Here is a 23,851-nt window from a genome sequence, read left to right as displayed (position 1 = left end):
GCCCCTGGACTGTTTGGTTTTTTTGTCCCTGGCAGAGAGGGTTAGACAATATCCTCCAAGAGGTTATCTGAGAGAGTCTCCAAGTGTATAAAGACACATTCAGAGTTAGCCAGGTGAGGTCCACCTAGCCACATTAGAGCTCTCACAGCCTCTGCTGCCTGTTTGAAGACTTTCCCGATTTCTGAAATCTTTAAGACTGCTACAGGGAGCTTGGTCCATGAATTTACAAGGCACTATTATTTGGCAGAAGCTTCCAGATGGGATAGCTGCTTTGGTCCTGCAATCATTGTTTAGGTAGACTGCTACTACCCACCTCCAAACAGACAGCTAACTGGTCGTTAGTCACCGAACACTTGACAAGATAGCAATGCATAGTCATGGTGTCTCTTGCAGGTGGCTTGTGTTCTCCTGGCATCTCTGATTAGTCTTATGCCAGAAAGCCCTACAATTCCATGGGCAAAAGGTTTGATGGGATGATGGATATGGGCTGATGCAAGTCCTCTTACTTGCCTTGTGCAAAAAATGCTTGGCTACCTTTGTCACGTGTCTGTCTGACTCCACCCAGGTGTGTCTAGCTTATCCAGACTTAGTCAAAGGTAAACCAGTGTCTTTGCAGCTCTTTGTCGGACTCCCATAAGGATTGATACTAGAAAAAAACAAAAAAACCATTAAAAAGCCCTTTGTGTTGTGGGACTTTATCGTGGTGTTGTCAAAGCTGATGAACACTCCTTATGAACCATGGGAGCTTAAATTTCCTTCGTGAAAGGTCATTTACTGGTGGCAGTGACTTCTACCACCAAGTGCTCTAGAGATTATCCCTGTAAAACCTGGTATAAGGGGGATCAAAGTGGTGCTGCAGACTCATCCCAGATTGCTCCTAAGTGGTGTTTTGAGTTCCATCTTAATGAACTTATTGCCCTATCACCATTTCCCTCACATCGGCATGCCCATCCCAGAGAGGCACATTTCCATATATGCCACCTCAAATGGTCCAGCGTAGGATGTCTCAGGCTCTACCTGGAGCAGACTAGCGCCCCTAAAAAAAAAAATCCACCCAATTCTGTTTCTTTTGATGACAGTTTTCTAGGCGATGTTGTGACCAGTGGGGCCACATCTACATGGATACCTGATTGCTCTTATGACCTGGCTGGCCTGGAACTAGAAGACTTTGTAAAAGCTCCTTTGATCCAAGACAAGGTTGTCACCACAGTCTGCCTCAAATTTAATTGTTGACAGCTGTAGAGTAGCTACACAGTCCTCATTCTGCAGACTTGCACGTTATTGCTTGGATTCAGCCTCCAGAATAGAGCTCCCGTCGGGGAGATTCTACCCCAGACTCTGTTTCCAAGATAGAGGCCAAACTCCCTTCCTTCCACTTAGCTTCAATACAGTCTTTAATTCAGGATACCCCTTATTTTCAGTTGACTAATTATTTTACATCAGGAAGTTTTAATTGTGATCTCCTTCTGCAAATTTGAAGGTTGTCTGGTGTAGTATTTTTTAAGAGGCATCTTCCTTTTATATTTATGAATAAAAAGCAGCAAATGCTGGCAGGGGAAGACAGAAATTTCCACCAATTTTGGCATTAATGGCATTGTTGCAACTTGTGGCAAATTCTGCAGATTGAATCATTAGGGAGGGAAAATTATGAAGGGAAGAGAATCTCTTGTAGGATTCCTCACCCGTCCACTTCCTATTAGAATTTGGTGGTTTAATTTAAAACCTTACACCTAGTCTTACTTTTCTTTGGGGCATATTTTTGATCCTTGGTACATTTGTAGTAATGTATCCTAGGAGCTTCCACTAGAGTAATTAGAAAATGGATTGACTGAAAAGTTTGGAGGGCGGTGTTTATCGTTGGCAGGGTGTGATGGCTAGCAGGGAGTCTGGCTTTCCCTTATCCTGTTAGTGCTGTCCTTGGGGAGCAGAAAACCTTAAGAGCTAAGGGAGTTCCCCATTTCTTGTGCTAAGGAACAAAGGCTCCCCCCTCCCCCTCCCAGTAATAAGAATATCCTACAAGGTCTCTTCAGAGAAGCAAAATTACGGGTAAGTCAGTCTCTTGTTTAGAAGAAAGATTGTATCCCCTTGTCCGTCCCTCTTCCGCTCACCACAAAAACTATTCTGATGTCTGGAGGAAACTTACCTACCTTCTGCAGCCTTCCTACGGGTGGACTAACTTCATCTTTTGAAGTGTGGTCATTGTGATTCTCAGTGGTGTTTTCCATAAAAGCTCTGTGTCAACTGTCCGTCTACACCAACCTCATACTGAGACGTGTGCATTTCACCTTTGGGCTGATGTATGGCTGCTCCTAATACAACTGCAGAATTTTATCCTTTCCAGTTTTTTTGTACTTTATAAGATGATGAACCTGGCCTGAACTTGACCTGTTTAAATTTCTTGGCTCACTTGCTCCTCCATTTTGAGATCTGCTTTCTCCTTATTCTAGAAGTCCAGTTCCTCTACTACCACCAATGAGAAGATTACCAAATTGTATGAGCTTGGTGGTGAGCCGGAGAGGAAGATTTGGGTAGATCGCTACCTAGCCTTCACTGAAGAGAAGGCAATGGGCATGACCAACCTCCCAGCAGTGGGCAGGAAACCCCTAGACCTTTACCGGCTCTATATCTCTGTAAAGGAGATTGGAGGACTGACTCAGGTGGGTGACCAGAAGCTGTGAAAGCCATCACGACTGTGACTCAAGTGAGATGGCTATACGTTTGTATGCATATCAGCATCTGTCTCAATCTCAAGTGTTGTATGGGCAACAGGATTCAAGCTTAACTTGATTTGCTAATTGAGTTCTTCTGATTTAAATTGAGTCTGGAACTTGTAAAATAGCATTAATATCTTATTTATAAAATCCAGTATACTTGAATTAAGTGGATCTAATTGCAATGCTCAAGGTAGTTGCTCCTGTTCCGAGTATTCTGACAGCACTGAGCTCCAGCTCGTGCTTTTCCTCATCCAGCCCAAGAACAGCAATGATGCTCGCTATGTTTTCATCACTTATTAGTGTTGGTGCATGTGGGCTGCCTGCTGGACTCATGTTTACTTCAGTTTGCTGCTTGTTGTTATCCATCTCTGAGACTCCTTTTCCCCCCGCCCTCCAGGTGGGCGAAGGGGAGGCTTACTGTTTTGGTTTTGATCCACAGTTTCAGCCCAACTGTGTAGCTGTTATGATTGCTACATATTTAGCTAGTATCTAGCTGGAAAATGTGGCTCTGTCTCACCCTGGGGCGGGGGTCTCCTGGAAAGGGGAAATGGCTTGAATTTTATGTTCTGGACCCTTTTTCGGTTGTTTAGGTCAACAAAAACAAGAAATGGCGTGAGCTAGCTACCAATCTTAACGTGGGCACCTCTAGCAGCGCAGCTAGTTCTTTGAAGAAGCAGTACATCCAATGTCTCTATGCCTTTGAGTGCAAGATTGAACGAGGCGAAGACCCGCCCCCAGACATCTTTGCGGCTGCTGATTCAAAGAAGTCCCAGCCCAAGATACAGCCCCCATCTCCAGGTGAGTATAAAGACTACAGAGAAGATCCCATCTATTCTGCAGCAAGTTGGATTTAAATTCCTCTCCGAGGTCACCCACATTCCTACTGTAAAATGGAAATTCTCACGACAATATCAGATGCATTCAAATTAAGGCTTTTAATGAGCTCCACATGTAAGTGAATAGAACAGTGAGTAGCGTATTCCTTGTAGTGTATGTATCTTCTTTGAGTGCTCATCCCTATGGGTGTCATGATGGGTGCAAATGTTGTCCATGTGCCCAGGACCAGAACTCCTTCAGTAGGAGTGTCCATTGGTCTGCATCTGCCTCATGCTGAGAATGAGGGACATATGGGGTGTGGCAGGCTGATGGCCTCTCCAGTTACTTTTCTGCTGACTGGGAGGGAACCCTCATGTGTCTGTAGTCTTCTAGTGTCAGCTGCCCTTTCTCTGTAAATACTGCAAATCATTTTATTAGTTCTTTTTACTAGTTCAGTGTTTCTCAAACTGGGGTCCACAGGTGTACTCCAGAGGGTCCGTGGGCCCCGCTGATCAACTCCTCCCCCTTCCTCCCAGGGAGGCTCTGTGCACTGCCCCCGCCAGAGTGCCGACACCGCAGCTCCCATTGGCCGGGAACCACAACCAATGGGAGCTGCAGGGGCAGCACCTGTGGGCACGAGGGCAGCGCACAGCACCTCCCTGGCTTCCCATGGGGCCGCAGGGACCTAGTGGCTGTTTCCTCGGAGCCGTGGTAAGTGCTTCCGGGACCCTGAACCCCTCCCACACCCCAACCCCCTGTCCCAACCCAGAGTCCTCTCCCACGCCCAAACTCCCTCCCGGAGCCCGCAACACCCCAATCCCCTGCCCCAGCCCTGAACCCACTTCTGCATCCCAAACCTCTCATCCCCAGAGCCTGCACCCCCAGTCGGAGACCGCACACCCCCCGATCCCAACCCCCTGCCCCAGCCCGGTGAAAGTGAGTGAGGGTGTGGGAGAGCAGGCGACAGAGGGAGGGGGGGATGGAGCAAGCAGAGGGAGGGGTCCTCAGTGAAGGGCCAGGGCAAGGGGTCCCTGAAAATTTTTAAATCAAAATGGGGGTCCTCTTTGGCTGTTAAGTACCACGATAGCTGGAGAAATAATTATGCCCAAGGCCCGTCTCCTCAATAGGTATGGCGTGGGTGTCACCCGTAGTAAACAGCTAGGGACTAGAACTCAAAGAAGAACTGACCGTTACTTAGCTTACAGTAATTGGAGTTTCTAAAGATGTGTGGTCCTTGTGGGTATTCATGACCTCTGCTCCTCCCGCCTCATCCTCACATGACTTGTGGCAGGTGGGAACTGGAGAGGTGGTCGGTCTGTGCTGCCCTTTTATACCGTGGGTTTGCAGCCCAAGAAGGCACAGGGTGCTGGCACAGACCAATGGTCACTGCTGAAGAATTTCTAGTCCTTGTCACCCCGAGCACATGCATGCCTGCAGTGAGTATCCCTAGGGACCATGTAACTTACCTTATAGGAACTGGAGTTGGAGATAACTTTGATACTGACTTTTACGCTCTCTCCAAATGTTCCATGTTCTGCAGGCTTTTATACTGACGATGCATAACTGCATGATAGGGGATGCGGGGGAGTGACCTGGAGGAGGCTCTTTGAGATGACTTTGGCATATTCGAGCAGCACCACATGCTGCTGCGATGTGGGAACCTTTCCCCTCCGCGGCACTGAGTACTTGAAGCTTGCGTTATGGGGCTGTGTTGTCAGATACCGCATCAGTCAGTTACTTTTCCTATGGCTAGCTGCAGGGATAGGGCTCTAAAAACAAAAAAAGGCTTTGGGAACAAACACAAACTTAAATTGCTACTTGTTGGTATGGTTTTGGTTATAGACCATTTAGGGGAGCTTTAGAATAGGTAATTAGTCTCTGTTGTGTAGTTTTGTTTCCTGGAGAGTCTCCAGTTTGTTCCTTGGTTCCTGGGCATCCTGTCTGATCCAGACTGTACAGGACAGGAGAAAAGTCTGGCTTTAAGCAGTGCATTTTGTGCCCCTTTGTCTTCCCAGAGTGTGATACCTTCTATCCTGTTTGTATTGGAGAAGGCCATTCCCTGGATGGCTGTTTTGAACATGCCAAGTCTTTAAGCCTCTGTTACAAAAGACCAGGTGTACTCAGCTGGTTCCAGGCCCTCCTAATGAGTGAGCCTTACAAGCAGATCCTCAGATGCATTTTCTGGTTAGGGCCCCATTTCCATGCAAAGGTAAAGGAGACCTTTGTTTGCTTTGAAGCACCTTAATGTGGGAAAGAAAAAGCCTTTGGTTCTGGGATGGGCATCTTTGTCCAGCTCCAGGACAGCGAAAGGGAGTCCTGCTTTGAGAGTACTCCAGTTTTGTAAATCTTGTCAGTCCTGGCAAAAGGAAGCATCTGGGGTTGTGTGTGATTCCCCTTCAGGCGCCACTAGGACCTTTCTCTCAAAGGCCTCTCAGGCTCCCTGCCATATTTCTCTGCAGATGCTGCTGCTTTCCCCCATCCTCACTGTGCTTTAACCCATGGCTGATGCAGCTGCCTCCCTCAGTTTATTGGTAGCCAGTTGAGAAGCCCGCTTCGTTGACCTTTCCGAAAAGGGCCAAGGGCAGTCACCATGACCTTCTTAGACTCAACAATTTAAAGAGGCAATTGTCTCTCTCCACCTTTGGCTCCTATCCACAGTGTAACATGTCTACCGGGTAGGGATGAAGTCACATTTGATGTCAATACTTCTGCTTTGCCTGAATGCTACCACGTCTGTCCCCAGTACCCCGATGACTACAGATAATTTCAAGAGTTGCTGGTTTGAATAATTATCGTTAGAGTTGAAGACTGTCCAAGTCCAGGAAGAAAATGCTGCCTATTTTGATGTATACTGTACCTGAGACCGAGGAGAAGAACTTACTGTTGATTATGGCTTGATGACACCTGCTACAGGTAGCTGGCTGACCCCAGGATCTGCACCCTTCATCACCACAAAGGGAGGTCGCTTGTACCCAGCATCTTTCCCACACCTGACTGACTCTTCTGGTCATCTCTGTGGCCAATGGAAAGCCTTAAGAGCTCCAGGTTTGGTGGTTCCTCCCCTTCTGACACAACCAGACAGATTTACTTTTTGGGTACAAAAACGTACCGACTCAGGTAGAGGCAGCAGTGCAGCATCCTCATTTTTGTAGTTGTTCCAGAGCAGGGATGAAGAGAAAATCCAGTGACCAATATTCTTCCGATTGAATTGGAGCAGGGATGCACTATGTGCATTTCCACCAATCCCATTACTACCACTGGCGGTGAGAGAGAATTGATTCAGGGCCTGGTTTATCTTGATCAGTCCAGTTGTTTGGAACAGGCAGTATTGCTATATAGGTCTTGTCCATACCAGCTACCTATGCCACCAGGCCTTGTAACAAGAAAACAATCTTGTCCTGCATCCCAAATCAGTCTCTTCACCTTGCTGCTTGGGTCATAGGACATGGATTTCTTCTCGTCTAGCAAATTCTGCAAGGCTACAAAGCATCTCTTTGCAGACCAGGAAGCGTTCCATATTGAAATACTACTCCCAGAAGTGGACAAAGGTTTTCCCTCTCCCACCAGTGGCTGGCAGTTCATCACCATGCTCTGCGTTCATATAATCTTTTATTGACTTCTTACTGTATCTGAAGCATCAGCCTTGCTGTGTCCTTGAACAAAATGCTCGTTTGCCATCTCAGAATACCACTCTCCCATAGGCAACTATGAAGCATTCAGCCACAATCACAAGATTCCTCAGAGGACTGGATAATGTCTTTCCACCATTCAGGAAACCTGTCCCAGTGTGGGATTAACGTCACTGTATTCCACAGGATGAAACTATTTTGTCATTAGACAAAAATTTTGCCTAAAGCAGCGTCTGAGTTAAACTTAAACCAGACCACTGATCTCTTCCATCTTCCTTCGCAAAACCTCATTCTTTCCAGCAGGGAAATGAGGCTACATAACCAAGGTGTTAGGAGGGTTCTGAGTTTATTTGGTTAGGACTAAGGCATCTAGGACAGTGTTTTTCAAACAGTGGGTCGTGACCTGCTACTGGGTAAGGCGCTGAGTCACCTTGCTCTGGTCAGCACTGCCGACTGGGACATTAAAAGTCCCGTTGACAGTGCTCCCCAACCTTTTCCGACACCACACTGCGCCCCGGAAGTGGCCAGCAGTGAGTCCTGCTTCTAGGTAAGGGGGCCATGGGGCTTCACATGCTACCCCTGCCCTGGGCACCAATGGGAACTGAGGGGAGGGGGCGGTGCCTGCAGGCAAGAGTCACGTGGAGCCGCTTGCACGCCTCCGCCTAGGAGCCAGACCTGCTGGTGGCCGCTTCTGGGGCGCAGTGCGGTCCGCAGTGCCAGGACAGGCAGGAACCTGGCTCTGCATCCTGGCTGCGCCGCTGACCGGGAGCCGCTGGAGGTAAGTATGTGCCCCAATCCCCTGCCCCAGCCCTGAGCCCCCCCGCAACCCAGAACCCCTTCTTGCACCCCAAACCCAGAACCCCACCCCAGGGCCTGCACCCCTAGCCCAGAGCCCTGGCCCCTTCCCACACCCCAGCCGCTTTCACCCCAAACCCCTCATCCCCGGCCCCACCCCAGAGCCTGCACCCAGAACCCTGACCCCGTCTCACACCCTAACCCCCTACCCCAGCCCTGAACTCCTCATTCGCAGCCTCACCCCATCACCCCAACCCTCTGCCTGAGCCCCTCCCACACCCCAAACCCCTCACCCCCAGCTCCGTTGGGTCGCGGGCATCAACAATTTTCTTCAACTGGGTCACCAGAAAAAAAAAAAATTGAAAACCACTTATCTAGGAAGTCACTTGTGGCATTTGGAGATTAATGTGGAAGGGGAGGCACTTCCACTTGGTGCCTGTCAATGAATTAGATGGTGCATAGCTTTCTCTTTTTTCTTTAGCTAGCGTGATTGCACATGATTCTCAAGACTTGGCCTTCTAGGGATATGGTGGCATTGATGGCCTGCTTTAGTGATGGAAATCTGCAGGTCTGCTGCTCCGAATTCTTTGTACGTTTATGCAGCACTGCTCTATTGACTTGGCCTGTAGATCTGATGCTTACTTTCGGAGGACTGTTCTGCAATCATGTTCAATTAAACCACCTCAGCGCACCTTCCGTGGTGGTCTCCTGCATGCTAGACTCCCAGAAGTGGGAAGCTCTGCAGAAGCAACCTTGAAGCAGAGTCAGTAACTGTGTGGTCCTTTCAGAGTTGTCTCCGCTTATTCACACTATTCACCCACCCACATAGTTGCCTTTAACAACCTTGGCTCCAAACCTCAAGTGCCTCAGGTGAGTGCTCATGCTGTCCCACCAGGTTCCTGAAACTCAACGGGGGGAGCATCCCACAAATGCGAGTGCACATAGGCAGCTCTCTCAAGGAACGTTTCTTTTTGGCAGCTGAGTAGAGGGCAGTGGGGCATTTGGTACCCAGGAGGCCTGAGTTAGGTTTGGCAGCTGACAGCAGTTAGAACCCAGAAGGCAGCTGTGGGGATGCTTCTGTTCCTCTCTTGCAAACAAGGAAGAGGTGACTCTCTTTTGGTGGGGGAGTGGAAAGGTTTGAGTTCTGGTTTCCAAAGCTGTGCCCTGCATGTCCACCACTGAATGCCTTTAAGCATACCAAGTTAACACCCCATGAAGATGAATGGAGGTGGTTCATATCACTCAGAGCTGTTGCTTCAGGTTGTTTGCAGACTACGTGTTTGATTGCTGGTCCTTCTGGCTGTGAAGATCGCTTTCCACTTATTTTCATCTTACTGGAGGCTTAGATTCCAATACACAATTGTGCCATTAAGCTGTGGAATACGTAGGGATCCATAGAGAAGTGACTTCCTTGGCGTGTGTGAGGGGGTAGGGCTACTGGAGAGTCTAGTGAAACGTACGCCCTGCTCAGGCAATCCTCTCTGTAAAGCATGTAGTGTGCAGTTTGCGGGCCCCCTTCTCCTCCCCCCCCCCCCCCCAAAAAAAGGGCCGCCTGACTTGTCTGCCCAGGAGGCTGGGTATTGCCTTCCCCCAAGCCGCCTTGGGTTCCTGAGTGTGAATGGCTGGGGGTCCCCTGGGAAGTGCCTTCAGCTGGCTGTTAGGTTGAATTCCCAGGGGATGGAATTGGCTCGGCTCCAACTGTTTGTAAATTAGTGAGTGGGAGGGACAGCAGGGGGTGGGAACAAACAGCCGCTTCCTGTTGATGTCAGTGTGTTCTAGTGCAGTGGAGCCCAGCGCTGAGTTCCCAGGGGGGTGGGAGTGGAGCTGAAATGCTAATGAATAGTGAAGAAGGGCGTGGGGGAGGGGTTATGAATGAAGCTCCCTGCTGAGCTTGACTGCCCTTCCTTCTGTGGAGACCTCCCCAGCCTGGGAGGGAGGAAGGGCGGAGGGAGAGGGACAGGGTGCCAGGAAGGTGGGGCATAAACAAACATGACCTGTAGGTGACCTTAGAGGATTTTAATGAATAGCTGAAATGACTCATCAAGCAGCAAGGCTGAAGCTGAGGGATATCGGGTGCCGGGAATGGTAACTAATGGAAACATTAATTAAGAGTTCAGCTCTTGCCAGCTGCAAGTAGTTCCACTGGAATAGTGGAACTCCCTAAGCTCACTGTGTGCTTGGTTACACGTGGTGGCCTAGGATTATCAAGTGAGGGTTTTCCATAGCTACTTTGTCTCAATTGATCCTCCACTTCTTGGCTAAACAAGAGCTTTGTCATTCATTGAAAGTGCTGTTCTTTCTCCGGTCCCTGTTCCTGAGTCTGTCCCAAGATGGCTTAGGAGTGCTTCTAGAGTTATCCTGAATGAATCCCCACCGGAAAGGGCACGTCAGATAAGGGAGCCTTGCAGTACAAAATCACAGAGTGACTTCCACTGAAGGCGGTGGAGTTCCCATCTCATAAAGGCTGTGAGCCTAATGAGACATCAAACTCACTACCTTTGCCTTGAGTATGGTGGGAACATGAAGGTGCAGGGCTGTTAACTGCGATAGTGGGGTTGGGGTTGTCATGCTGAAGAAACATTTTAATTCTGTGCAGCCTGGTACGCTGCTAAGCATCTTCCTCTGACACCAGATAATCTGGGGAGCTTGTCCATTATGGTGGGGAAGTGATTTAAAGGGGTGAGGGTGGGACAATCGGATAGAAAGGATAAGAGACTTTTTTCTGACCGAGAATTATGAGGGCCTTAAGCGTTCTCACAGCTCAATGTGTTGTGTGTGGATTTGTTGGGAAGTCTGGACAGCCGATGGTATGTCCTTGTGCTGGTCTATTTACTATTGCTTTCCTTTATCTTTCAAACAGGTTCTGTTTTAGAGGGAGGCTTATGGGGGGATTAGAGAGAGGTCTCACCTGTCCGTGTTTTGACAATGGCCATACCACTCCTTCAGGGGGTCTCTCTTGATTTTTTTTTTTTTTTGAGTTGCTGAGATTCTGGAGTGTTTCTGGGTAGCCTCTTCTGTCTGGTGCAGATCTACTCATGCTGGCTTTCTCTACTTGCAGCGGGCTCAGGCTCCATGCAGGGTCCTCAGACACCTCAATCCACCAGCAGCTCGATGGCAGAGGGAGGAGATTTGAAACCACCAACGCCAGCGTCTACGCCACACAGTCAGATGCCCCCTTTGCCAGGCATCAGGTATTGCACTGCCACATTCTGTCTGCTGCGAGCAAAGAACCTGTGTTGCTGGCAGGATTGCTAATGGCCGCTAGCAGTTGTGAGTTGGGGCCGAGATGAGCGTTTTGGTCAGTCGCACGAGTCACGCTCGTTGTGTAATAGCTGGTAGTGAAGCTGTGGAATTGGCAACTGTGTCCCATCATCTGTGTAATTATTTCTTCTCTCCTAGAGGTGTCCCTTTTTGAAGGGAAACAAGGATTTTTTTTCCCTCTTTTGGTGGGTCTGTCAGGAAGGGGGATATGATCACCCATCTTGTAGGGGAAGTGGGGGTATCTGGGGGTGGGGGGAGGCGAAGAGTGGCACAGGACTTTACTCTAAACAGTGTGTTCTCGTATTATATCAGGAGTAACTCAGTAGGTCTTCAGGATGCCTTTGCAGATGGCAGTGACCCCACGTTCCAGAAGCGGAACTCCATGACTCCAAATCCCGGGTACCAGCCCAGCATGAATACCTCTGACATGATGGGTCGCATGTCCTACGAGCCAAATAAGGATCCTTACAGCAGTATGAGGAAAGGTGATTGAGCTCTTAATACTCTTCTATACAGAAGCACTTAACCCATTGAATTGTCTAACCCCTGAAAGGTGCCTTAGGGATATATGAAGCCCCTGGGCCAGAGCCATGCGGCCTCATCTTCATCCATCTCCTGCAAAAGGGGAGAACGTGTTTTCTGATTCCAAGGTGAACTTGCTGTGCTGATCCTTTCTTTTCCTCTCCCAGCTCCAGGAAGTGACCCCTTCATGTCCTCAGGGCAGGGCCCCAACACTGGTATGGGTGACCCGTATAATCGTGCTGCAGGTCCAGGGATGGGTAACATGGCCCTGGGACAACGGCAACATTATCCCTATGGAGGTCCTTACGACAGAGTGAGGTGAGCGCTTGCTGGACTCTTTAAGTTTAATAGCGTATCCCTTATTCACAGCGGTGACTGCCCTGGTAGCCTCTGTCCTCTAGAGGAACAAAGGAACAGCCTTGACAAGTGTCTGTGTTTGTGTAGGACGGAGCCAGGAATGGGACCAGAGGGCAGCTTAGGAACCGGAACTCCCCAGGCCAACATTATGCCTTCCACCCCTGACTCAGGGATGTACTCTCCCAGCCGCTATCCACAGCAGCAACAGCAGCAGCAACGGTAGGTGCAGGCTGGTGCCAAACAAGCAGCGTTTGCCAGTTAATAGAACTGGTTTACCTCCCACAACAGACAGGGAGTTCAGAAACCCTTGTCGCTAAGTGTGCACCTGGGCAGAGGGTGATGCACCTGTTCAATCTATCCCTGCAGACATGATTCCTATGGCAATCAGTTCTCCACTCAAGGCGCATCCTCTGGCAGTCCCTTTCCCAGTCAGCAAACCACCCTCTATCAACAGCAACAGCAGGTGAGCTCCTAGACCTCTCAGCTTCGCTCAAGAGACGCGTGGGGTGATTTACCTGTGGAAAGTTGTCAAAAGCAAATTGTTTTCTGGGGTAGCTGTCGGCTGTACTGATTCCTGTTTAATGTTTGAGAGTTGTAGGACATGTACACGCCCAAACATCATGCAGAACCTTGCCATGTTACTGCCAGTTTCCAAGTAGTTAAACAGGTTTTAATGCGACTTTGCTGTAATACACGGTGTGGTTTTGTGCAGTGTTTACAGCATTTAGTCCTATTAGCCGTGTTCTGTAAAGTAGGGGCTCTTCGGTACACAGCTAGTACAGTTACTTGTTCCGATTCTGGGAACCCAGAAAGCTTCACTTGGGGTTCTGTTCTCCCTATAACCTACTTGTCTGATCCCCAGAGTATCTCTAACAGCAGGTTTGTCTAGTATTTCATGTATGGCCTCACGATCATCCCTTAATAGGTCTAGGTAACTGCCTCTGACTCGGCTCCTTCCACACAACCCAGAATTTTCTTGGATGTTTTTCATTTCCTGAGCCCACTGTTGAAGATTTTGGGGCTATATCCATCCTATGAGTGTGTTTATAGATATACAATGCACTTTGTTCAGAGAAGAGTTTAGCGTAACATCCATAAAAACTGAGAGGAAATTTAACTTGCTATTCATGGCAATGCCTCCACCAATCCCTTATTTTTCTTGCAGTTTTGGGCTAGATCCTGTCTGGCTTGTGAACATATAGTAGAGGGCACTTGCAGAGCTGTGCTAAGAATAATTCCAACTGCTTTGCAGTTTGTTTGGCTTTGCAACCAGAGCCACAGGGCGCTGGGCCAAGGGTTTCAGTTACTTTGGTTCTCAAGTGTCTTCCTGGAGCTTTAGAGCTGCACACTGAAGCCTAGGTAGACAGCACAGTCGTTAGGGCACAGGACTGGGAGTTGAGATCTGGATTTTAATCCTGGTTCGGTCATGGCCCAACTGAGCTTCCCTATGTAAAAAAGGGGTCATGCTCACTTCTGTAAGATGCTTTAAGATCTATGATGAAAGGAACAATTAGAAGTACAAACTACAGCTTTTGATTCACACCCTATCTGAGATTTCAGTGGAAACTTCTATTCTGCTGTCCAGTGTATGGAAGAACTGGAACAGGGTCTGCTGAAGCTGCTGAGATTGACCAGACAGGAATCCACACACACATTGTGCTGTGTGGTGACTGTGGACTAAAGGTTGAGGCTGAGCTCTTTTCATAGGCAAGTCTTTTCCACTGACCGTTAGCCTGCCCTGAAAGCATCCTTATGGAAGCAGCTAGGGGAACTCAAAAGGCCTGAAGGAATCAGTCTTGGCTTGTAAAATTTGGAGGTTGCTGTCTCTTCAGGCCTCACGTGGGAAGGTTGGTCTTATTGACCATTTAGGAAAAACTCAGCCTGGTGCAGGTTAGATAATAGCATTCGTATGATTTGGGGATGCAGTCCCACTTGGTCTGTGTAGCTCTGCCACAGAATTCACATTGCCTTTAGCATTTTATAAATATTCTCCATTACCAACTGCTTTGTACATCTTCCTTGTAGAATTACAAGCGACCGATGGATGGCAATTATGGCCCGCCTGCCAAGCGACATGAAGGGGAGATGTACAACGTATCGTACAGCACCGGGCAGGGGCAGGCGCAGCAGCAGCTGCCTACAGCACAGACCCAACAACCGAGCCAGCAGCAAACGGCACAGCCTTATACATGTCCTGCTGTGGAGAACCAGTATGGGAGTACATATCCTGCCACTGACCGCCGACCTGCAGGAGGGCCGCAGAACCAGTTCCCATTCCAATTTGTTAGAGACAGGGTCTCGGCTCCCCCAGGCTCAACTGCCCAGCAGAATATGCCACCTCAGATGATGGGTGGTCCCATACAATCTACTCCAGAGGGCCTGCAGCAGGGCACCTTGTGGCAAGGGCGCAATGAAATAGGGTACAGCTATCCAAATCGGCAGAGTTCAGGCTCTGCAGCCCAGGGGCCTGCTTATCATGGAGTGAATCGAACAGATGAAATTCTACATTCAGATCAGAGGGTAAATCATGAGGGGCCATGGCCCTCCCATGGGAACCGTCAGCCTCCTTATGGTCCTTCTGCCCCGGTACCCCCAATGACAAGGCCCCCACAGCCTAACTACCAGACCCCTCCTAGCATGCAGAATCACATTCCTCAGGTATCCAGCCCAGCACCTCTGCCCAGACCTCTGGAGAACCGCACCTCACCCAGCAAATCTCCGTTCCTGCACTCGGGGATGAAAATGCAGAAAGCAGGACCTCCCGTCCCTGCCTCGCATATAGCCTCAGCAGCCGTACAGCCTCCCATGATACGACGGGACATCACCTTCCCACCCGGATCAGTGGAAGCTACGCAGCCTGTGTTGAAGCAAAGGAGACGGCTGACAACGAAAGATATCGGTAAGACTAAGCTCCCACTCTGCTGTAGCTGTTGGGGATGATGGCTGTCAGAGGACCATCACTGCTTTTGGGGACAAGTTGTTGGGAAGGGGAACCACCAAAGGAAATGGGTCTCGGGTGGCTTTGTCTGAATCACCCTCCCCTCCACCTCCCCCAGATATTTGGTTTGTCTGCACTGTGGTCTGTAGAGCCCTGTGGAATGGGCTGTGCTGTCCATGGAATCAGAAAGCAATATTGAGTGTCAGTCCTTTTTTTTGTTTCTCAGCACCAGGAACTGGAGGTATCATATGTTTATATTACAGGAACTCCTGAAGCATGGAGAGTGATGATGTCTCTGAAGTCTGGGCTGCTGGCTGAAAGTACGTGGGCCTTAGATACCATAAACATCCTGCTCTATGATGACAACAGCATAATGACCTTCAATCTCAGCCAGGTGGGTGCAGATGCTCTGAGATACAGGTCTTTGAAGCACTAACCTATGTTCAGAATGCTGTGAACAAGATAGCAGAATACAGGTCTTCTCCATCTAGGGCCAAAGTTCCTAACATTTGCAGAAATGTAACACAACTGTTGTGTAGGTCAACCCTGAATACATACATGCAGAGAGTCTGGGTAATTGGAAGCCCCACTACTTTGTCGGTATGCACAGTTATCCACTTGCATTGTATGCAAATGCAAGGTTTTGCCTGGATGGTGGATGTGTTGTCTCTGCGGTACAAAAGGGGAATAACAGGGATGAGGTGTTCAAACCTACCTTCACAGTAAGGGCACCACAAAATGCTGAAGGCTGACTATCTTCTCTGATGATCTACAATGCCATTTTGTTTTCTCTAGCTGTCTGTCAGGCCTCTTTTCCTGAAGTTTGGATGCCAGTTCAAGGAAGCTAACCTTCTTCCTAAACTGGTTCTGGCTGGGTGTCTTGTGCATATGGGGTTATACATCCTCCTCGCCCCAGCCATAGCAAAAAGTATGAACTACGATATTGTAAATACTGTTTCAATTGCTGTTGTATTTTGCCACCCTGTGCTTGAAGGAAGGAGGAGGTGACCAGGAAGAGGGCATAGGGGCGTGTCATATGTTTGGTCAGTGATGGATAGTAAAATACTGACTTTTTTTTTTCTCCCCCTCCATCACCCCCTTTCCCAGAAGATGAGAAGTCTATTTGGAGTAGCAAATACTGTAATGTGTAACCAGTATAATAAACTAATTGCCAATACTGCTTCAGCCCTTAACTATCTTCTGACCAACCTCCCCAATCACTTCTATTGGCCTAGCTTGCGCTGACTATTTTTTCTCCCTCCTCCGCTTGTTTTTTCTATTGCAGCTGCCAGGGTTGCTGGAACTGCTGGTGGAATATTTCCGGCGTTGCCTGATTGAAATCTTTGGGATCCTAAAGGAATATGAGGTGGGAGATCCGGGACAAAAAACACTATTAGATCCTGAAAGATTCTGCAAGTCTTCAAGTCCCCCTCCTGAAGAGGGGGATGAAGAGGAGGAGCCACAGAGCCCTAACTATGAGGAGGAGGAGGAGGAGGAAGAGGAGGCTGCATTTGCAAGTAAAGACAAAGCACCCCTAGAGAGCAATGAGGAAAAACTAGTCAGTAAATTTGACAAGCTTCCAGTCAAGATAGTGCAGAAGAATGACCCATTTGTGGTAGATTACTCAGACAAGCTGGGGCGAGTACAGGAGTTTGAAAGTGGATTGCTGCACTGGCGGATTGGTGGTGGAGACACCACTGAACACATTCAAACCCACTTTGAGAGCAAAATGGAGCTACTGTTAACTCACAAACGAGCTTCCTGCAACTCTGCCTTGAGAAAACGATCCGCAGCTGAGAGCAATCCAGGAACTAGAGAGGGGGAGAATCTGCCATCTGATGGTCCCCCGGAGAAAAGGATAACCGCTACTATGGATGACATGCTTTCGGCACGGCCAGGCTCACTGGCGGAGGAGGAGGTAAAAAACTCTGAAGCAACAAAGGAAAGCAGCAAATTTCCATTTGGCAGTAGTCCAGCTCAGAGCCACAGAAATATCAAAATTCTGGAGGATGAACCTCATAGTAAAGATGAGACACCCCTGTGCACCCTTCTAGACTGGCAGGACTCTCTAGCTAAACGCTGCGTCTGTGTGTCTAATATCATCAGGAGTTTATCGTTTGTGCCGGGCAATGACTTTGAAATGTCTAAGCACCCCGGTTTGCTGCTGATTCTAGGGAAACTGATTCTCCTGCACCACAAGCATCCGGAACGCAAACAGGCACCGCTGACCTACGAGAAGGAAGAGGAGCAGGACCAAGGGGTGAGCTGCAACAAGGTGGAGTGGTGGTGGGACTGCTTGGAGATGCTGCGTGAAAACACGCTGGTTACACTGGCCAACATTTCTGGTCAGTTGGACCTCTCCCCGTACCCGGAAAGCATCTGTTTGCCTGTCCTGGATGGACTCCTCCACTGGGCAGTATGTCCATCAGCAGAGGCCCAGGATCCTTTTCCAACCCTGGGGCCTAATGCTGTCCTCTCCCCTCAGAGACTGGTTTTGGAAACTCTCAGCAAACTCAGCATCCAGGACAACAACGTGGATTTGATTCTTGCAACTCCCCCCTTTAGTCGCTTGGAGAAGGTCTACAGCACCATGGTGCGTTTCCTTAGTGACAGAAAGAACCCAGTGTGTCGAGAGATGGCTGTGGTACTACTGGCCAACTTGGCACAGGGCGACAGTCTGGCAGCTAGAGCAATTGCAGTGCAGAAGGGCAGCATTGGCAACTTGTTGGGCTTCTTGGAGGACAGCCTGGCAACCACTCAGTTCCAGCAGAGTCAGGCCAGCTTGATGCACATGCAAAACCCTCCCTTTGAGTCGACAAGTGTGGACATGATGCGTCGGGCAGCTCGGGCGCTGCTTGCCCTGGCCAAAGTGGACGAGAACCACTCTGAGTTCACGTTATACGAGTCGCGGCTGTTGGACATCTCCGTGTCGCCTTTGATGAACTCGTTGGTTTCACAAGTTATTTGTGATGTACTGTTTTTAATTGGCCAGTCATGACAGCCGTGGGATGCCTATACCCCCGTGTGCGTGTGCGTGAGTGGAGAACTTAGAAACTGACTGTTGCCCTTTATTTATGCAAAACCACCTCAGAATCCACTGTCTGCCCTGCGCTGCCCTGCTTCTTCCTGGGGAAAAATCTCCCCCTTCCCTTTTCCCCTCACCCCACCCTCAACTCTGTCCTGAACCCCCAGTTCAAGGAGACAAAAGTTCTGCCTACGTAGAAGACTTTTTTTTATTTTAACCAAAGTTACTGTCGTTTACAGTGAGTTTGGGGAAAACGACTTGCCGTGTTATCGCATCGACAGGCGCCACTTTCATAACTGTTTTTAATGGTAAACTCGGAAGGACAAAAGTGACTGCTGAACTCTGTGTGGTTTATCGTTGTACATTCACAATCTTGCAGGAACCAAGAAGTTACCAGTTGTGAACAGACCTTGTCCAATGGAGGCCTGTGCAGTAGAGTGTAGAACTTCATGTACTGTACACCTTAAACTGTAAACATACTGTAATAATGTCTCACATTGAAAAAAAACGCTGGATCAGCAGCAAGCTGTAGTTTTTAAAAATGTTTTTAGTTAATGTTGAGGAGAAAAAAAAGGCTTTTCCCCCAAAGTATCATGTGTGAACCTACAACACCCTGACCTCTTTCTCTCTTCCTCCTTGATTGTATGAATAACCCTGAGATCACCTCTTAGAACTGGTTTTAACCTTTAGCTGCAGCCTGAACGCTGCCACGTGTGTATATATATATGACGTTGTACATTGCACATACCCTCAGATTCCTTGCAGTTTTGTCCCCCTCCTCCCCACCCCTTTATAGTATGACGAGTTAACGAGTTGATGACCTGCAAAAGCGAGACACAATTATTTAATCTCTTGCCAGACATCTCTCTCTGGAGGATGCTGTACAGGTCTTTGTGTATAAAGTCATTGCTGTCTCAGCAGCCAATCAACTTATAGTTTATTTTTCCTGTTTTTGTTTTCTTTCTAATCGAGGTGTGAAAAAGTTCTAGGTTCAGTTGAAGTTCCTGATGAAGAAACACAATTGAGATTTTTCAGTGATGAATTCTGCATATTTGTATTTCAGACGATGTAGCTAAAAACTTGATGTAAATTCCTCCCTTTTTTCCTTTTTTGGCTTAATGAATATCATTTATTCAGTATGAAATCTTTATACTATATGTTCCACGTGTTAAGAATAAATGTACATTAAATCTTGGTAAGATGTTTGTAAGGGTTTTTATTTTTTATTAGAAAGATGGATATTGTCTGTGTCTCCACTGACCCTAATTCCACATTCTTGTCTGTTGGCATAGACTAGTCATAGTGATGGTAGTTTGGCTTCATAAATACAAATCCTGCTTCCAGGGAAAATCTGAATTTTGTAGTGGAAACTTGGGGAATCCATTCATTGTAAGGTTAAAAAAGAGTACAATTTAGAGTCAGAGAAACAGTTGCCTTTGGGTATTTGAAAGAAAATTAAAAGGGGTGTTTCCAGTAAGCAGGGTTTTAACAACCTTCAGCCAGCAACCAAATTTCAGTCTGTGGCCCAGTAATCCTTGTTCTCGATGTGACCATCTGCAAGTTAATAGGTTCTGGTTAGTTAGTAAATGTATAAATTTTACTTTAACTTTTCATAAAACATTGCTGGGGTCAGTAATGAAATGCCATGTAAGTAGAAAGACCAGCCAAGGAAAAGGTGTGAATTATTTTAATGTAAATATCCTTTCTGTTCAAGAAACCAGAAACACCTCTCGTGTTTTGGTAGTGTTTTTGTTTTTTTAATTTAGCCTTCCTCTCTGACATGTCCCAGTTCCTAACTTTGAAACCCACTGCCCTTCAGTGATTAGTCTTTAACTTCAGACTTCTGGAAGTAATTCCACCTCAATGTGGTGGTGTTTATTGGTGATAAGCAGGGGCTTCAAAACCAAACACTATATTTATAACTTTTCTTGCTTGGCTAGTGGGAATTGGGGAATCTTTAAACCCCCAGTTCCTTGGAAAATTGAGTTAATGGGAAAGTGAGCTCATAAAAGTAGTATCTCTGGTCTTATTTTTGTGTTTTTAAAAAAGGTGTGTGCAGAACTTCAGCCTATTTAAATTTAATTTTAACAATGTGCTAATTACTGGGATGACCACTAAAGTATCAAGTGCCTATTACTGCATCAGGAAATTTTTTTTCTGTATGTAGAAAGACTATCTGTGTCTTTAACCCTTCATTTCTGGTATGTAGATTGTCTTGTCTCCTAGCTGCTTTGTTTAAATGGAGAATCTCATGTCTGGTTCTTGTAGGCCAAGGATTGGCAACCTCTGGCACATGGCTCGCCAGGGTATGCACCGTGGTGGGCCGGGCCAGTTTGTTTACCTGCCGCGTCGGCAGGTTCGGCCGATCGCGGCTCCCACTGGCCACGGTTCGCTGTCCCAGGCCAATGGGGGTGGCGGGAAGCCGCAGCCAGCACATCCCTCTCCTGTGCCACTTTCCGCTGCCCCCGTTGGCCTGGGACGGCGAACCGTGGCCAGTGGGAGCTGCGATCGGCCGAACCTCCCGACGCGGCAGGTAAACAAACTGGCCCGGCCCACCAGGGTGCTTACCCTGGTGAGCCATGTGCCAGAGGTTGCTGACCCCTGTTGTAGGCATTAGTGAACTAGGAAATCTGAATTGACAGTGAGAGATTTTAAACTAAAAGAACCTCAGCAGCAGTGTCCACAAGGTACTGCCAACAGTTTGTGTCCAAGGGCTTGTCTGCAGGCTTGCAGTCTTTTATCGTAAGGGGACTTCAGGTATTTCACAGCTAATGCTATGTGGAGAGGCACAGAAGAACGAAGCTGCCAATAATTACCAGTTCCATTGATATCTGCTAACTGAGCCAAGGGGAAACTCCTAGCATGTTCCCCACAAGACAGATTAATCTATGTATATTCCAGTGGTCGTCTTTAAAAAAAAAATAAATAAATAAAAAAAAAAGTATACATTAGCATATATGGAAAATAAGTACAGTGAGAACAAGCAGTGTCCACAATTTGTAATTAGGTTTGACTCAAGTCCCTGACTTTAAGCCCAGCAGAATGCAAGTCTTAATGCTTTGACCTGACTTCTACTGTTGCAAGGAATGCCTGTGAAAATTTGAAGCCTAACTCCTTTTCTTGACCCAGGGAGGTTAGACAGCCTTTTATCATTCCCAATAGCAGGAGAAAACAGAAAGCTGATTCTTCCATCTTCCGGTCAGAGCCTGGACTGTAGCATCTTCATGAACTTCCTCTCAAGATATGAGTGAAGATGACTGTCAGTTTCATGTATTGCTAGAACATCATTTAACAGAAGAAAATGCCATAATACCTTTGCAGTATTTTGCTAGATATTTTAAACCAGATTACAAACAAAAACTAACATGTCCTTGATGGATTGTGGTGCCCTTATTTAAGTTTAACTACACCTCTACCCCAATACAATGCTCTCCTCGGGAGCCAAAAAAATCTTACGTTATATTGAACTTGCTTTGATTCGCCGGAGTGCGCGGCCCCTCCCCTCTAGAGCACTGCTTTACCGCCTTATATCCGAATTTGTGTTGTATCGGGTTGCGTTATATCAGGGTAGAGGTGTACATCATTAAGAAGTACTTCGTGAGGTCTTGGCGAAAGCAAAATCTGATAAGTCACTATTCACTCTCTCTAGGCAGGATCTTGAGTGGAGCCCTTTTCACTACTAGTAATGTTAATAACTGACTGTACAAATATGGTACATTACCCAATGCACTGTAGCATGTAACATTGTATAATGTACTTTGGCATGTTACTGGCCTAAACTAAATTGCTGACTTAACTGCTGGCTAAGAGGGATGAAAACATTATCTACTATCAGCACAAGGGGAGCTGTACTGGTATAAACACATCATGCAAAATTCCGTAATGTAGACAGGATTTAAGTGCGGAAGACAGACAGTGATGATCGTTGATCGGGAAAGTTGTGGCCTGTACAGAATTGCCTTGGCTGAGTTCTGAGGCTTTATAACTAGAGGGTTGGAGATCTGTCCTCAGGTATGGACTGTGGCACAGCTAATGGCATAAAGCAGATAGAACAAACAGCATTGCTTCAGTGGAACTTAACTGCAATGGTGATATTCAGGTATTAGTTCCTTATGTCCCTCCGGGGAAGATCATCATAGTGGACTCAAGCTGGTACTTGTCAACGACTGTCATTGCCTGCTCTGTAGGTTGCTTTTTGTTGAGCGGAAGCTAGTTCATCGTTTTCACTGATGACTGCCAACTTGTATCACAGTATCGGCTTCTCAAAGTGTCTTAAACACTGAGCTAGCCATGGAGGCCACTTCCAAGACTTTAAGCATTTTGGTTTTATAGATGCTACTTTATGATGTATCTGTTATGTAGCTATATCTGTTAAATGAGAACAGGATACCTGAGTACCACTAACCTTAAGAATTGGAGCACTCTTGTAGTTTTGTTATCCTGGGGATAATTTGCAGTTACCTTCTGTCCTCAATCTGTTTTATCCATTTGGGGGGTGGGAAGGGGAAATATTCGGTATGGAGTAAGAGAAAGGAGGAAATATTTGTGTAGGTGGATGTACATTAAATGTTTAACCTGAGTGATTCACACACGCAACCAGGCTCTTCCTGCTGGCTTTGTGGAGTGAATTTCCTTAATGGGAGATTTTAATTTTCCATGTTACTTTTCAAACAGCAGGCAGACTTAAATTTTAGACCTCTTTTAATCGGCATTCTAGCTGTCACTTCCACAGTGTCTGGTTACCTGCTCAAGTCAAGTTCATTACTTTCTTAAAAGCTGAGATGCAGTTCATGACTCTTTGTCACGAGTATTCTTGCAATCAAATCTGTACAGGCCATGCACTTTTGACCTGTCAAGCCCTCGCAGCCATACAGGAACAGACCAAATGGTGAATGATTGCTATTGATGCCATTTAGCTAGAAGTTGAAGAAAATTCTTGCAGTTGCTTCTCTCATTCCTCCTACATCTTGCACTTTTTTGGTAGAGAAAGTGTTTGTGCATCAGCCCTGGCTAGGGGTTTATTGGTTTTATTTCTCTCAAGTACATGAAACTAGAAAATATATTTTCCGCATGTGAAAACATATCCCTTAATATCCTAGATTATCTCAGCGGTTTGCAGTGTTCCCTAATCCTCTTAGTTGCCTCTTATAGGAGAAGACGGCTAGGCATGTAAGAGTCTATAAACTGCAGGTAGTGGAGTTCTAGTATCAGAGCTGGGTGATTTTATTCTTTCTCTCCTCACAATATGGGTGAAACTGAACTAAGTTGTCAAGGAAGAGCCTCCTCCAGAGCAGCGGGTTTGGAAGGAAGGTCTTGTGCAACAGGTGTGTAACGTGTAACGTATCGGTGTTGCTGTCAGAGTCATTCGCTTCTCTTCTCCTCAGCGAATCACGCGCTCGCAGGCCCAGCGGCGGCCGAGCCATTGTTCTGCCACGTGGGGAAAAGTTGGAGGCTAAAGCTTGTGGCCGTGACACGGGTTTAAACGGCCGCTGCCGGTTCCTGGGGAGGCCGGGATCCAGCGCAGGGCTCCTCCCCCGCCCGCCCCGGCTGCGCGGTTTCATGTCTGCTGAGGCAGCCCGGGGGGTGCCCGTGATGGCGGCTTTGCCCCTCGGCTCGCGGCGGCTGCAAGGCGGGAGGCGGAGGGTCGCTTTGACGAGGCGCGGCCCCCGGGCCCGGAGCTGGCGCTGAGTCACGGACCCTCCCGCCCAGCGCGGGGAAGTGGCGGGGTCGCTGGGGCCCCGCGCGCGGGGGAGGCGCCACAGCCCCGCGCGCGCGCGCGCTCTGAGGAGAGGCG

The 23,851-nt window shown here is 47.8% G+C and overlaps 1 protein-coding gene and 1 long non-coding RNA gene across 3 annotated transcripts in view; one reads left to right on the top strand and one right to left on the bottom strand.

Annotated features, from left to right (window-relative positions):
* ARID1A (AT-rich interaction domain 1A) overlaps positions 1 to 19,256 on the top strand; it is a 78,683-nt gene extending 59,427 nt beyond the window's left edge. Inside the window, exons 11-20 of the mRNA XM_039511189.1 lie at positions 2,448 to 2,657; positions 3,305 to 3,512; positions 11,013 to 11,145; positions 11,528 to 11,700; positions 11,905 to 12,055; positions 12,182 to 12,313; positions 12,461 to 12,557; positions 14,120 to 14,993; positions 15,296 to 15,426; positions 16,318 to 19,256. Coding sequence (XP_039367123.1) covers positions 2,448 to 2,657; positions 3,305 to 3,512; positions 11,013 to 11,145; positions 11,528 to 11,700; positions 11,905 to 12,055; positions 12,182 to 12,313; positions 12,461 to 12,557; positions 14,120 to 14,993; positions 15,296 to 15,426; positions 16,318 to 18,030 — 3,822 coding nt within the window. The 3' untranslated portion in view covers positions 18,031 to 19,256. The remainder of the gene's footprint in view (positions 1 to 2,447; positions 2,658 to 3,304; positions 3,513 to 11,012; positions 11,146 to 11,527; positions 11,701 to 11,904; positions 12,056 to 12,181; positions 12,314 to 12,460; positions 12,558 to 14,119; positions 14,994 to 15,295; positions 15,427 to 16,317) is intronic.
* LOC120389047 lies at positions 19,254 to 23,816 on the bottom strand. 2 transcript variants are annotated; one of them, XR_005590733.1, is made up of 3 exons: positions 22,139 to 23,816; positions 20,874 to 20,965; positions 19,254 to 19,611 (listed from the first exon to the last, which is right to left on the bottom strand). It is a non-coding gene; the product is annotated as an uncharacterized LOC120389047 (long non-coding RNA). The 2 variants fall into 2 exon arrangements; XR_005590732.1 differs by lacking the exon at positions 20,874 to 20,965 and having other exon boundaries at positions 22,139 to 23,815.
* Positions 23,817 to 23,851: the final 35 nt, after the last annotated feature.

This window comes from Mauremys reevesii, linkage group 23 (assembly GCF_016161935.1).
Source record: "Mauremys reevesii isolate NIE-2019 linkage group 23, ASM1616193v1, whole genome shotgun sequence".
Taxonomy (NCBI): Eukaryota; Metazoa; Chordata; order Testudines; family Geoemydidae; genus Mauremys; species Mauremys reevesii.
This window is presented reverse-complemented; position numbering and strand designations above follow the sequence as displayed.